The sequence below is a fragment of the Electrona antarctica genome (genome assembly GCF_951216825.1).
Source record: "Electrona antarctica genome assembly, chromosome: 21".
Lineage (NCBI taxonomy): Eukaryota > Metazoa > Chordata > Actinopteri > Myctophiformes > Myctophidae > Electrona > Electrona antarctica.
In genome coordinates, this window is record NC_136802.1 from 14802185 (window position 1) to 14817296 (window position 15112).

The 15112-nt window shown below is 43.8% G+C and overlaps 1 protein-coding gene across 2 annotated transcripts in view; it reads left to right on the forward strand.

Moving 5' to 3' along the window:
• Positions 1 to 45: 45 nt before the first annotated feature.
• Positions 46 to 15112, forward strand: part of serpinh2 (serine (or cysteine) peptidase inhibitor, clade H, member 2) — a 39543-nt gene continuing 24476 nt past the window's right edge. Inside the window, exons 1-5 of one of the 2 annotated variants that reach the window (XM_079490519.1) lie at positions 46 to 287; positions 967 to 1387; positions 4085 to 4246; positions 4918 to 5098; positions 14948 to 15040. In XM_079490519.1, the coding sequence (XP_079346645.1) occupies positions 974 to 1387; positions 4085 to 4246; positions 4918 to 5098; positions 14948 to 15040 (850 nt within the window). In that variant the 5' untranslated portion in view covers positions 46 to 287; positions 967 to 973. Of the gene's footprint in view, positions 288 to 677; positions 785 to 966; positions 1388 to 4084; positions 4247 to 4917; positions 5099 to 14947; positions 15041 to 15112 lie in introns of those variants that run through there. The other variant, XM_079490520.1, reaches the window with a different exon arrangement.

The following is a 15112-nucleotide window of genomic DNA, read 5'->3' on the forward strand; positions in this document are numbered from 1 at the left end:
CGACAGCTAGTAGCCTAGTTTTCCTCCGAGGTGGTGGAAAGCCTGGTGGGCGAGGTTAGTAGCCTAGCCCTCCGTCACCTACAACAAAGCTGGTTTGTTGTGGCTGTGTGGAAGTTTGTGAAAAAGCGCTCTCACTCCCCAAAAGGGCAGAAAAATGTGTATGAACACGTCTGTGTGTGTCTGCCACGTCTGAGCGCAGCCCTGCCTCACTTCCCCTCAAAATCACTTCCAAGGACAGCGTCGCAGCTGAGGAGGACTGGAGGAAGAAACTCTGAATTAATTAAACGGTAATTTTGGAGTAAACATCAACCTTTCCTTTTTTTCCCAGAGGCTTTCGGATATCATAATAAAGTGGGGAAACAGATGTTGAGCGTCATTCTGTCATCGGCTTGGCGAATTCAAAGAGTAGGCGGTGGTGGGAGGGGGGCGTTGAAAGGAAACAAACGCTTTGCTTCATTCTCCTTTTCATCATTCCGTTCAGGCTTAAAAACAAAACAAAAAAACACTAACACACTAATTATAACGCACTGTATTGGTGCAGTGGGTGTGATCCATTTAAAACAAAAGCAGTAAAGCACACTGATGAAGGAGACTTTACTTTAAACTTAGTTTCTGTGTACTGTACAAGCAATTAAGCAAACAGAGAGATAGTTAGCATGCAGTCTGTGTGTGTGGATTGGAAGCAGTGGGAGTCACCATGCTGTGAGAGGGATGGCCCCCAGGCTAGCACTTTAAAGACTTTATTACATGATCTGAAACAATGTCTTTGCAAAGGGGCACATGAGTAAGCTATTTATTTGCTGTGAGCATAATCTAAACTAGCATTTTAATGGTGCTTGTGTTGTCTCTTGTGTGTGTGTGTGTGCGTGTGTGTGTGTGAGAGAGAGAGTAGCATATTGACGGAATGGAACATATTTATTAACACACGGCAACAGTTTTGATGGTGTTTATCTCTCTCTCCTCCAGGTCTGCCATGCTGCCTACGCTCTCCATCTCTCTCCTCGTCATCCTCATCTCCGTGCCAGCAGCGCTCCTATCGCTGCAGGGGGTGGCCAACGACGCAGTCGACGCTTCATCCCAGGAGACCCCTGCCGCTGCCGCCCCTGCCAGCCCACCCCCACCGCCACCACCTCGCCGCCCTCCGTCGCCCCTCGGGGACCCCAGCTGGGCGGTGGGTCTGCGCGTGTACCGTGCTCTGCGCGCACCCGCCTCCCCCTCCTCCTCCTCCTCCCACATCAACACCGTCTTCTCCCCGTTGCTGTTGGCGTGCTCCCTGGGCGCGCTGGGCAGAGGCTCCGGTGGCAACACCTCCAGCCAGCTCCGGGACCTCCTCAAGACCCCCGCCCCGTCCTCATCTCCTTCTTCTTCTTCTTCAGTGGTGGAAAAAGTACTCACATGTTTTTACTTAAGTAATAAGTATCAATACTGCAATGTAGAAATACTCAGTTTACAAGTAAAAGTCCGGAAATAAACATTTACTTGAGTAAAAGTACAAAAGTATTGGTATAAAAATGTATGTAAAGTACCAATAGTAGAAAGTACTCTTTATGCAGAATGTTTAATTTCAAGCTTTCAAATGTATAAAAAATCCTTTGAAAATAGCAGCCGACGCATTGTGAGCTTGTAGATCGGCTATTTTCAAATGGCAGAAATGTATATAGGGCTGAAGTGCTTAATGTATGTTTTGTAATAATAATCAAAATCTACAAAGTAACTAGTAACTAGCAGAAGGAGGAGAGGACACTGGAGCAGCACGGACATTTAGGGACCGGTCGAAATTTAAATAGGGGTACCCCTGGAGGAAATGTATGTGTCCTGATATAAAATACCATCACCCTCCCTGTGAATGAAAATAAAAATCCAGTCCCCTCCCCAGGTGATTAAACAAAAAGGAATCACCCTCCCCTATTAATTAATATCACATTTACCTGAGTATTATTTATTCCTAACTTTAATCTGCTAGCGTTTTTAATATGTGAGAAAATAAAGTGACCGCAAAAATCGCGAAAAAAAACTGTCCGCTGTGAGATTTGAACTCACGGCCAACACGGACAATGGTCTCGTAGTCTAACGCCTAACACCAGGGCTCCACCGGGCGCGTCAGCGTCGCGTCTCCGTCACCGTCAGGGAATGTTCCCTTTTTAATCAATGAAGGGTGGCTCCACTGCCCGCGTTGCGTTGACGGAGACGCGACGCGTGCATTAAAATTGAACCGGTGCGTTTTTTGACGCACGCGACGGAGACGCAACGCGTCCGGTGGAGCCCTGGCGTTCCAAGCTATGGAAGCTATTGAAAAGTGGGGGTTGCAGTGTGTACTTACACACTTGGATAGGCCAAGCACAATGATTGACACAGGGGGAACAATGAAAACCGGTCCTGTTGGGAAGAACCAAGTGAAAGCAACAGAGGGGTATCGTTGACCAAAGTTGTACTTTAATTCAGAAAAGCTGTAGTATTAGATATATATATATATATAAAACCCGGACTATTTTATTATCAAAATTGGATCACCCTCCCTTGGACTCGAAATAAAATTAGCTCACCCTCCCTCTGACTAAAATTAAAAAGACATGGCCCTCCCCTATTTTCCTCCAGGGCCCCCTTTTCTAAATTTCGACTGGTCCCTTAGAGCCTTTTATTAGGTGCTAAGTATACAGATCGACTAACGTTTCGACCTTGCGGTCTTCATCAGAGTCATGTATTAGGTGCTAAGTATACAGACCGACTAACGTTTCGACCTTGCGGTCTTCATCAGAGTCATGTATTAGGTGCTAAGTATACAGACCGACTAACGTTTCGACCTTGTGGTCTTCATCAGAGTCATGTATTAGGTGCTAAGTATACAGAATGACTAACGTTTCGACCTTGTGGTCTTCATCAGAGTCATGTATTAGGTGCTAAGTATACAGATCGACTAACGTTTCGACCTTGCGGTCTTCATCAGAGTCATGTATTAGGTGCTAAGTATACAGAGCGACTAACGTTTCGACCTTGCGGTCTTCATCAGAGTCATGTATTAGGTGCTAAGTATACAGACCGACTAACGTTTTGACCTTGTGGTCTTCATCAGAGTCATGTATTAGGTGCTAAGTATACAGACCGACTAATGTTTTGACCTTGTGGTCTTCATCAGAGTCATGTATTAGGTGCTAAGTATACAGAGCGACTAACGTTTCGACCTTGTGGTCTTCATCAGAGTCATGTATTAGGTGCTAAGTATACAGAATGACTAACGTTTCGACCTTGTGGTCTTCATCAGAGTCATGTATTAGGTGCTAAGTATACAGAATGACTAACGTTTCGGCCTTGTGGTCTTCATCAGAGTCATGTATTAGGTGCTAAGTATACAGAATGACCTTGTGGTCTTCATCAGAGTCATGTATTAGGTGCTAAGTATACAGAATGACCTTGTGGTCTTCATCAGAGTCATGTATTAGGTGCTAAGTATACAGACCGACTAACGTTTTGACCTTGTGGTCTTCATCAGAGTCATGTATTAGGTGCTAAGTATACAGAGCGACTAACGTTTCGACCTTGTGGTCTTCATCAGAGTCATGTATTAGGTGCTAAGTATACAGAATGACTAACGTTTCGACCTTGTGGTCTTCATCAGAGTCATGTATTAGGTGCTAAGTATACAGAATGACTAACGTTTCGGCCTTGTGGTCTTCATCAGAGTCATGTATTAGGTGCTAAGTATACAGAATGACCTTGTGGTCTTCATCAGAGTCATGTATTAGGTGCTAAGTATACAGAATGACCTTGTGGTCTTCATCAGAGTCATGTATTAGGTGCTAAGTATACAGACCGACTAACGTTTCGACCTTGTGGTCTTCATCAGAGTCATGAGTTGGTAGACTCCCTTTGTAACTAGTAACTAGTTTTCAAATAAATGTAGAGTAAAAGTAGAAGTGTAGAGTAAAAGTGCAATATTTGCCTCTGAGATGTAGCAGTAGAGTAGAAGTAAAAGTATTGGAATTTGATGCCCATGAAGCAAACTAGAAATAGCTCAAAATTCTACTTACGTACAGTACAGACAATGTACTTATTAGAGACTTTACACCACTGTTGTTCTTCCCCCGAGGCTGCAGCGGGGGCCGGGGACTGGGAGGAGGCTTTATCCGGGGCGCTGAGGACCCTCTGGAGGGAGGAGGCCAACGGAAGCAGCTTCCACCTCCACAGCGCCTCGGCCCTCTTCTCCAAGGACGCTCCGTCCGTGGACCAGGCCTTCGCCGAAGACATCAAGGTAGTGTCAAGTTCGTCGACTAAAAGTAGGGGTGGGCGATATGGTGATAAATATTGTATTGTGATAAAATATTTTGATAAAATGCCTTATCATATATATAGTGTGGTACAGTGAATGCGCATTCTATGATTTGCAGTTCTATACCTTCATTTATACTTTTGTAGAACGACCGTTTCGTTAGCCAAAAAGTATTTTGGTCTAAATGTTCTATTACTCCTTTTTCTTTTAGTTTTTGTTACCTTTAAGGTGGTTGTACAGTTAAGTAACTTGAACAATAACCCTAAAAAAAACAACACATGAAATAATATCCTAAATTATATACTAAATCAACTAAAACTAGACTAAAACCAAATAAAAATGTTGCTGTCAAAATCAACACTACGTCCAGGCTGCTTCGCCTGCTCATATATGTCTCTATCGAGAAGAACACAGCCTCCCTCCCCTTCCTTCCCTCCTAGTTGTGTTTTCTTTTCTTTTTTTCTTCTTTTCTTTTCTTTTTTTTCTTTGTAATGTGACTGTCGATTTGTGTCAAACCTTTTTTTTTTTTTTTTTTTTTTTTTTTCTTCGTTTGTTTGTTCTGTATTGTTGTTACTGGTATTGTGGGTGTTGTGTTTGTGTCTGAAAAAGAAAATCCAATAAAATACTAATCACAAAAAGAACACTACGTCCAGGCCATGTTCGGGGTGCAGCATCAGCCTCTGTGGAAGGGAGACTCCCAGGCCGACCTCCTGAAGCAGCTCCACGCCTGGGCCCAGGCTGGCCTCGGCGGGCCAGACGGGGTCCCTCCTCTAGGCGCCCAGATCCAGGCCAAGGCGGGCGCCCTCATACTGGCCAGCGCCCTGCGTTTTAAAGGTGAGGAGAAATAGTGTGCATGACCTACATAGTTATTATTATTAAGGGGCCCATATTAGAAAATATGAAATCACCCAAGGGCCGACTATATTACCAAATATAACCAGACGTGCAAGGTAAAAAATAAGATATAATAGCCTTTCTTTGACCCCTTCAGAATGAGACAACAATGAAGGAATACTCTGGGAAAGGTGAATAAAAAAACTGTAAAAATGTCCCATACTGTTGGGCGAGCCGTTCACAATACAATTCAGGTGTGAAGCCGCTGGCCGCATACAATTCTTCCCCCGGCCGCATGTGGCCTGCGGGCCGCACTTTGGACACCCCTGGCTTATGGGAATCAATTATAGTTGAATGAAAACACGTCACTTGATTACTTCATTATCAATTGAGTCTTTGATTGATTGAATACTCTATTAACCCTTAGAAGATGAAAGACGCCAATTGGCGTCTTCATCAGAATTCCGTAAATGATCAATGACGCCAATTGGCGTCTTCACAGTTTTTGATGAATCTAAACATATTAATATGCTCCGAAGCGCTGTTTAAATTCCTGAGCTTATATTCCAACTACATTACCCAGAAAACCCGTGTCACGTGACACACGTGTACGTGTTGCCATTGGAAGCTGGTCCCACCCCCTGTAAACAGTGGGGGCAGAGGGAGTCTTCATAGTTTTCATTGCTTTGCCTGTTTTGCCGTCTCGCCCGAGCGATTTTCTAGCAGAAAAAGTTTAAAGCAGTACTATTTATTTGAGCGAGTTTTGTGGTAGTAGTATTGATCCATACGCGTCCCAGTCGCCTTCTCCAGGCGGAGTAGCCCTGGTCCAGTGCTTACAGCGAGACTCGCTGCTCCCTCCCTCCTTTTTTCATTGTCTCCCCATCGTCGTCCGATGAGCTATACCGGGAAACCATTGAAGAAGACGATCAACCCGGAATGTTTTGAGGTAATCTTATTGTAGAAAATGCCCTTCTATAGTGATCAGAAATCATAAGATGATCGCTACAAATAGATGCTTGGATAATTACTACTACTAGTCAGATCATGACGCCAGAATGACTCACCACGATGGCCCCCAGCCATTAGCCAGCACCAAAGGTGCTGGCTAATGGTGTTGGTCGGTGCATTGGTGCTGGCTAATGGTTGGAGGGGGGGTTGGTGTTGATCGGTTGGTTGGTGCAGTACAAATGTATCGTAGCAGGCATGCACGCATGGCAGTACAAGTATTTTATATTGTAGCGTGCCTTATAGGCGATCTGATCTTTAGAGTAATGTTCGCTCCTTTTTATTTACTGTCTACAAAGACGGAGAACAAACATGCATCGTTTACTGAAGCAACGCGTGGTTGGTTATGATGACCTTGCTACAAGGATCGGAGGGGGGACGGGGAGTGAAGCTAACAGTAGCGTATTATATAAGATCTGTATGACGTTTCATTGACGTCTGAGCTTGCATGATAATTGCATTCATTGTATATTGTACACAATCATGATTGTACATTGTTTAGTGTGTCTCCGTGTGATGATGATGATGACGATGATGTCAGATAGCCTACGTTCCCCCCCCCCCCCCCCCCCCCAACTGGCTATTGGCCGGGCTGACTACAGCTAAATGTTTATTTTTATATATTTAGAACTGGCATCAGATGAGGAGGAGGAGGAGGATGATGATGATGATGATGAAGACGAAGAGTCAAGACTACGATGGAGTTCTCCGACACTGAACCGGATGCATTCATTCATTTCAGTTGTTGTTTTTTTTAAATTTAGCCTACACACACACACACCGTCAAGAACAACTGGAATGCAGTGGTTTGGGGACACTGGGGAGTTTGGGGACAACTGTTTTGTATGTAGGCCTATTTATTTTCCCTAATATTTATTATAATTGTATTATGTTAGTCATAAAAAATAAAAGACAAGCTTTTACAATGAGTTAGACCTGTCATGGCTATTTTGTTCACTATTCTGAGGTTTATGGTTTGACTAAGCGAGTTTCAACTGTGATTTACTCTGTAACGGTAGATGGTAAGAACCCAATTTTTTTGTTATAATACAGTATACATTCAAGTCTATATTTTGATACATATCATGGGCACAAAGTCATATCAAAAACAATGTCCTTGGATGTGTTTTTTATCAAAACTGTTTCTTCACAACAGGTTTTTGAGATACATGCATGAATAGACAAGGTACTGGTAAGACTATGTAAACATGGTATATATCAAAATGTGCGTTAGAATGTCTAATTTTACCCCAAAAAAGAATTGAGTTTATATGATGTTCCATTTCAGAGCTAGGGGGACTTTTAGCTGGATAGGTCAGATTGATCATGACTGACCATGCTATTTATAGATGGCAAAATATCTACAGTGGTACATGTGAGAAACTTTTTATTTTATTTTAATTGAACTAGACAACTCACCCTTTAAAATGAGATATTGCATGGCTATGTACGCCCAGCAGAAAAAAAGTTATTTAGAAAATAAAACTTCAACCGGGCATAACTTTTTTTGTTGTCCTAGAAACACTACCCAGTGTAAATGCAGGCTCTTTTAAATGGCTTCCAACACACAAACTAAACATTTTATCAACTCAGTTCATTTTTTTCCTGGAAGCAGACAAGCCAAGCTTTCTCTGAAGGTCTTTCGTTGTCACACATTCACAGCAGAGAATTTTCAATAAATCATTCAAAAACGCCATTCTGCCATAGAGAAGTCTAAAAACTATATAGAAATCCTTGAAACTCTCAAAGAGTTAACAGTTTGGGGAAAAACAGTAAAGCACAGGAAATTACAGTTCAATACAAGGTCTGCTAAGAGGATTTAAATTTTAAACCCAAGAAAGCATATGGCTTGTGCAGATTCGTGTTAAGATTAGCACGCTTGCAACAGGAACCTTAGGGAATCGAAAGGTTCCTGTTTACTTCCCATGTGTGAATGTATCAATGTAATTTGTATAACATGTTTGGACAAAGGCTCTAGTCTACATCAGGGGTTCTCAACCTGTGGGTCGCCAAATTATTTTGGGGGGTCCCCAAATTATTTTCAATTATTTAAAAAAAAAATGTTTGCAACTTGGAAAATGGAAATGAAGAGTTTACATAGTACACATAGCATGCATAAAACCTTCCTTAATGGTTATATCTGGTTTCAGTATTCATTTATGATATATTTTCTCTATTATTAAGGTTATTTTTGTCAGTTTGTATTGGGGGTGGTCCCGACTCCCCAGCCAAAACGTTGAGAACCCCTGGTCTACCATAGCTGAGTGGTTAGTCGTTCGTGAGCCCTCGGGGAGCCAGACCCCCTGGTTGTCCCAGGTACGATTCCAGGCCAGCAATGTGTCGATCTGTGTCCCTGAGCAAGACTCGTAACCCCAAATTGCTCCCAGAGTGCCGTAGAATCCAGTGGCTACTCACAGCTCCTATAGTTGTTATAGGATGGGTACAATGCAGAGGACGAATTTCACCTACAGTATACATAATATATTACATAATGTGACAAAAACCACCCCAAAGAGTATATTCTATCTATAAATACACCATTTACCTCTTTCTAACAGAAACGGGTCACTCAAATCCTCCTCTAGCGAGTCTAGCCAAGTGGTTGCATGTTTCATGTAGCTATGTGCAGACAACCATGGCATAAGTGTTTGGCTGGACAGTGAAGCTCATCACATCGCTAGCCAGGCGTGAACAATAAGAATGGTGTTGAAATGCGGCAGTTTGTCTGTAACGGCCAGAGCACTCTATTGGAGGGGCCGGTCCAGCAATGAGTTAATTTCCTGGGTTTGACGGTTCATTGTGATTAATATTAGCGTGTGTGCGTGCGTGCGTGCCCGTGGGTCTGTGTCAGTGCTCACGGAGCTATAGCTCCGACTGTGCGCTCGCCAACTCGTCCATCAAAGCCACCGGGTTGCCAGCCTCGCCCCACCTGTGTTCACGCACGCACACACGTGAGGGGGGGCGCGTGCACGAGGGGGGTGCTCGTGCGCGCGGGCCATCCGTTGGACCCCAGCTGGTGGACACAGCAGATAAAGAATGATTCTGGGGTCTGTCACTGAGAGCGCATTCATCTTCCGCCGGGGGGGGGGGGGGATGGGGCAATGTGTCATCTTAAATAATTGAGTAACAAGTGTCCAGACTCTCTCCCCGTGGCGGCGCCGTGCCCAACATCTGTGCTCGGAGCGCTCCAAGTCTGCCGCAGAGCAGAGCCCGGGCTCTGATCTGCTCCTTTTGTGAGAGCGGCCACGGTGGCACGGACTCGCTTAGCTTTTTGCTGCAGGCTTCAATGTGTTTGAAGAGCCCCTGATCTGGTCGTTGTTGCGTGGTGGCGCCCCCTGTTGGAGCACTGCTAACACCCCGGGGTGCATGGTTCGCAGCTAGTGGTGGAAAGAAGTACTAACTTGAGTAAAAGTATCAATACCGCAATATAGAAATACTCTGGTACGAAAGTAAAAGTCCGGGAATTCAAAATGCACTTGAGTAAAATAAGTACAAAAGTCGTGGCATCAAAATGTACTTAAAGTAGCCATTGTGCAGAATGTCCCATTTCACAAAATGAAAAATAACGGTTAGTTCTGTAAGAATATTCTTGGCCCATGGTGACATAGATCAATTCTGGATTAAAAGCGTATAATATATTATTTATGCCCCCAAAATATATAAATCTCACACACTTAAGTAGTAAGTACCCTTTTTTCACTTGAGCACTGGCCCCTCAAAATGTGTGTGCATGCCCGAAGCCTGCAGGTGTGTGAGGGAAAGGCTCAGGTTTGTTCTAGTTTTTTAGGGGAAAAAAGAAGACACAATGCACCAAACCGCATCCTCCTCCCCCGTTCCGCGGCACACACTTTCGCAGTCTCTTTGTTTCCGGCCACCGGGCGCTTTGCGGGCGTCATCTGTCTTGTCTGCTGCCGTACGTCTCCTCTTCCCCGTCTCACTCCCCCACCAGTCCCCAGCGGCCCTGCTGTTCATACCATTATATCTGTTGCTCAGTGGTGGACAGTACAGTATACTCAGTATTGTACTTGAGTATTTCCCACACGCAAAACATTTACTTCTACTCCACTACATCTCGGATCCAAATATTTGACTTTGTTTGAAAACTTTAGTTACTAGTTAATTTGTAGATTTTGATCATTATTTCCAAAACATTCAGCCCTATATATTTCGGCTATTATTTTCGGCTATTTGAAAATAGCCGATGTTCTGGCTCACAATGTGTCGCATTGCGGCTGTCTATCTCTCTCAGTTTTCATTTGAAAACTTGAAATGGGAGATTCTGCACAATGACTACTTTTGATACTTTTAAGTACATTTTGAAGCCAATACTTTTGAACTTTTACTCAAGAACATTTAGAATTCAAGACTTTTACTTGTAAAAAATGTTCCACCACTGCTGTTACTACCCCCTCTCTCTCCCTCCCTCTCTCTCTCCCTCTCTCTCTCTCTTTCCAGGTATTATCTTCCTCTCGTCTACAAGCCTTGTAGATCCAGCTACTATTTGGTGCGTGACGCCGTCGTACCACGACGTATAAACCAGGCTTTTTGGAGGAGAGAACAGGTGGCAGACAGACAGACAGGCCCTCGGAAAATAACATTCGCTGACAGACTGAACGTTGATAAGCAATTTAATTAATTTTCTTTGTTTGATGTTTTGACTTCATTATGAAAATTAGTTTTATTTTTTTTGTTGAACCCTCGTTGGTCCGTTCATTAATTTTTTTGCGGAGGAAATATACAAATTAGATTACCCGGCAGGTTGGGGCTCTTCAAATTAGATTACCGCAAATTGAATTCCTTTAGTTTTGATGTATAATTCAAATGCAGTCGATAGTTTGTGTCTGTCGTTGCGGTGACTTTTTCTTTTCCTCTTCGTTGAGTTTTGTCTTTGATTCCGGAGGGGTCCTGAGGCAACACTCGGCACGCGATGAATCGATGACGCAGCGGTCTCGGAGAACGATAATAATGGTGGGGAATTCTTTTGCCGTGGCAAAAGCATCTGCTTCCTCTGTTTGTTTGTTTGTTTGTTTGTCTGTTTGCTTCCCTCTCGCTCCTTCTAGTTAATTATTGAAGAGAATCGAGGGGTGGGAAGGGGGAGACACTATCCCACCCCCACTCTCTTGGCTGTATGCATGACTCAGAGAGAGAGAGAGAGGGGAGGGGGACGACAATTAGTGGACAGGAAATCAGTGTAGCGGCGAGTGATGTTAAGGAAACAGAATGGAGAGTGAGGGCTGTTGTTGAACGAGAGGAAATGTGATGAGACAGAGAGACTTCTGGGTGGTTTTGGCGGACAAAGCAGTGTGAACGAAGTGAAGAAACCCCTGAGAGACGGAGAGAAACATAGCGGAGAGAGAGAGAGGGGAGGGAGAAAGATAGCGGAGAGAGAGAGAGAGAGAGAGGAGGGGGAAGAAAGGAAGAAAGACAGAGAGAGGAGGAGGAGGAGAGAAGGAGAAAGGGGAGATGGGGCGAGGGAGTGAGGGAGGCCTACCTTGGGAGTTTCAGTCCATACTTGTTAATTAATTCAGGCTCTGTGCCTGTTTTTAGACAAACAAACAGTGGGGCACAGAAATATAAGATCTCTCAGAATGGGGGAGGGGGGGGGGGATAAAAGAAAAGAAAAGCAGAGAAAAACGTACACTACACACGAGGTGAAACAACACGTCCTCACATATGTAACCTCTAATAATGGCTTCTGAAATACCACGACCGCTCGTAATCGAAAGTTGATGAGCGGGAGGAGAGCGGCGGGGCCGGCCTCATTGATTCTCTCTCTTCCTCTTTTCTCTTTTATGTATTCCCGACGTTTCGGCGTATGGGCTGGAGAATGCCATGGGCTTTATTCTTTCTCCGAGATTGCAATTGTCTCTTTGTTTATTGTCGGGAGGGATTGGGTATTAATGGGTTGGGGTTTCGAGTAAGGCCGGACCTCCTCTGCGGGGCTGGCCACGGCTGGGAGATAAAGCTAGTGGTGAAAATGTAGAGATACTCTTGTTACAAGTAAAAATTGAAAATTTAAAAAAAGTAAAAGTACAAAAGTATTGGTATCAAAATGTACTTAAAGTACCAAAAGTAGAAAGTATACTCATTATGCAGCTTGTCCCATTTGCCATTTCACAACTTTTCAAATGTATATAGTAAGCCTTGCCGAGCCATGAGGCCCATAAGGCAGGAGCCTGTCTCCTGTTTCTGTAGCGTGAGGCAGCTTGATGTACAAGTACACCCCCTGACATGACACTATAGTATGTTGCAGGGACTTACAAACCAACCCTTGATGCTGAGTGCCAAGCAGGGAGGCACTGGGTCCCATTTTTACAGTCTTTGGTATGGCCCGCCCGGGGATCGAATCCAACTTCCCAGTAAACTAAAAAACACACCTAGAAGTAAAAGTACTGAAACGTGGAAATACTCAGCACAGTACTTGAGTAAATGTTCTTAGTTACATCACTGGATGAAGCAGTACTCGGCCAGGAAGCACGGTGCGCTTGTCTAGACACAGCGCTTGTCCACACAGCCTCACACCTTGGCCCAAATCAGCACGCCTCGCCTGCTTTGACTACTGGCCAGGTAATACTTCTGCCAGGTATCACCTCATCATAGCGTTTTTGGACACACACAAACATGCAGAGAGACTTGGGAGCTCGCTTTGACTGCTGTCACCTTTCCCACATGTTACTGCAGCGGACGAATGCTGGTGGTGGAAAGTAACTTAAGTACATTTAGTACTCATTGAATGCCACGGACTTAAATTAACGTGTATTTCATGAAATCCCTTGTGGCCAGGAACGCTTTTAACGTGTTTAATCATCACGCTCATATTTACCGTAAAGCAGGGCCCTCGGTCGCTACGCAATGCTAGATAATATCTCGTATCTATCTTTATCAAGATAGCTTGATGAAGGCTGTATAGGCCGCAACATTGCTGGTTCCCTAATAAACAATTTCACTGCATTTGAAGACAGTGTGCGGGAGTCCCTTCTTTTTCAATATAGCAGATCTACAAGCTCACAATGTGTCGCATCGCAACGCATATACATTTGAAAACTTGAAATGGGACTTTCTGCATAATGAGTAGTTTTACTTTTCCTACTTGAAGTGCATTTGGATGTCAATACTTTTGTACTTTTACTCAAGTATTTCCGGACTTTTTCTTGTAACAGAGTAGTTCTGTATTGCAGTATTGATACTTTAAAAAAACCTTGAGTATTTATTTTCACCACTGCCGAATGCCACCCAGGTTAAAATAGAAAAAAAAAAGAAAAAGAAAAATGGGATCCCGTTTCTTCCTCCTCCAGAGTGTGTGTAACAGCAGACGGGTGGCTTGTGTTTGCATGTCTTGGAAGAACAAATTCCTTTCCCGCGCACCGCCTGCCGTGATTGGCCGGCCTTGCTCCGAAGTGAGCCGAGGTGAGCCGGTTTACATGCGAAGGGCAGTGAAGTAAAAAGTTTTTACTAAAACTACCAATACTGCAATATAAAAGTCTGGAATTTTAAATGTATTTGAGTAAAGGTACAAATGTATTGGCATCAAAATGCACTTACAGTACCAAAAGTAGAAAGTAGTCTTTATGCCGAATGTCTCATTTCAAGTTTTCAAATGTATAAAAATCATTTGAAAATAGCCAAAATGTATATAGGGCTGACGTGGGTACTGTACAGTATGTTCTTTAATAATATTCCACATCTACAAAGTAACAAGTAACTAAAGCTGTCAAATAAATGTAGTGGAGTAAAAGTAAAAAAAGTAAAAGTACAATATTTGGATCTGAGATGTAGTGGAGTAGAAGCAATTCTTTTTGGATTTTGGAAATACTCAAGTAAAGTACAAATACCTCAAAGCTGTACTTAGTTACTTGACACCACTGTGCGAAGGCCACCACTATCAGGTGTCAGATTCATGCTAGGGCCGGGCAATATGGATATTCTATCTTTATTGTGATAAGAGATTAGATATTGTCTTTGTCTGGCTTTAATCACTTAAGCGAGCACTTTGCCCATTCTCAACCATATGTTCATATAATTGGTCCTCACTAATTCTCATTATAAGATGGCATCATTTCTGTCGGCTCACTCTGTGTCTCATTGGCATTAAGTAACTAAGTACCTTTCCTCAAGTACTGTACTTAATTACAATTTTGAGGTGCTTATTCTTTTAGTATTTCCAATTTTCTGTACTTTTACTTCTACTCCACGTTTTTAAATAAATGCAGTGGAGTGAAAGTGCAATATTTTTGATCCGAGATCGGCGAGATGTAGTGGAGTAGAAGTCAAAGTATTGGAAATTGGAAATACTCCAGTAAAATAAAAAATATACCTCAAAATTGTACAGTACTTTACTAAATGTACTTAGTTACTTGCACCACTGGCGTTTGGCAGCATAGGAAGGCAGTGCTGCAACCGAGCGCGTTTATTACCGCCCGACCAATTCCACTCATCTCCTGTCCTCTCAGTCACGGGGGGCGGGGCGTTGCCGAGCACGGCCACCGTGGTGAATGAGGAAGTGTGACCTCCCTAGACCTCATAACCGCCACCGTATAACCCTCCGCACGCGGTTTTACGGAGAGCAATATATATAGGCTCTTTCAATGCACTCTGTATATCAATGTTTGATGAGCCGGTGTCAATGGGGTGTGGGGGGCGACCGACACATAGCCCTCCTCGCCTTCATGAATGGGTGCCCCCGGGTGAAGCCTGGTGTCCTCCCGCCCCCGCATGTACTGTAACTTGCGCATTTCAATATTTTCTCTAAGGGCCCGTCCATGCGGAGAATCCCGCATTTAAACTGGCTCTGACCTCTGTCTGTCTTTCTGTCTGTCTGTCTGGCTGTCATGTCTTTCTATTCAGGGCTGTGGGAGAGAGAGTTCAGCGTGGACCACGGAGATAAACGCACCTTCTTGGGGAAGAAATACACTAAAGTTCCCATCATGCACAGGGCAGGTATGGATGGACGGTTAATGCCATTGGTGGTGGGAGAAGTTCCACAACTTTGTGTGTCTGTTTGTAGCACGG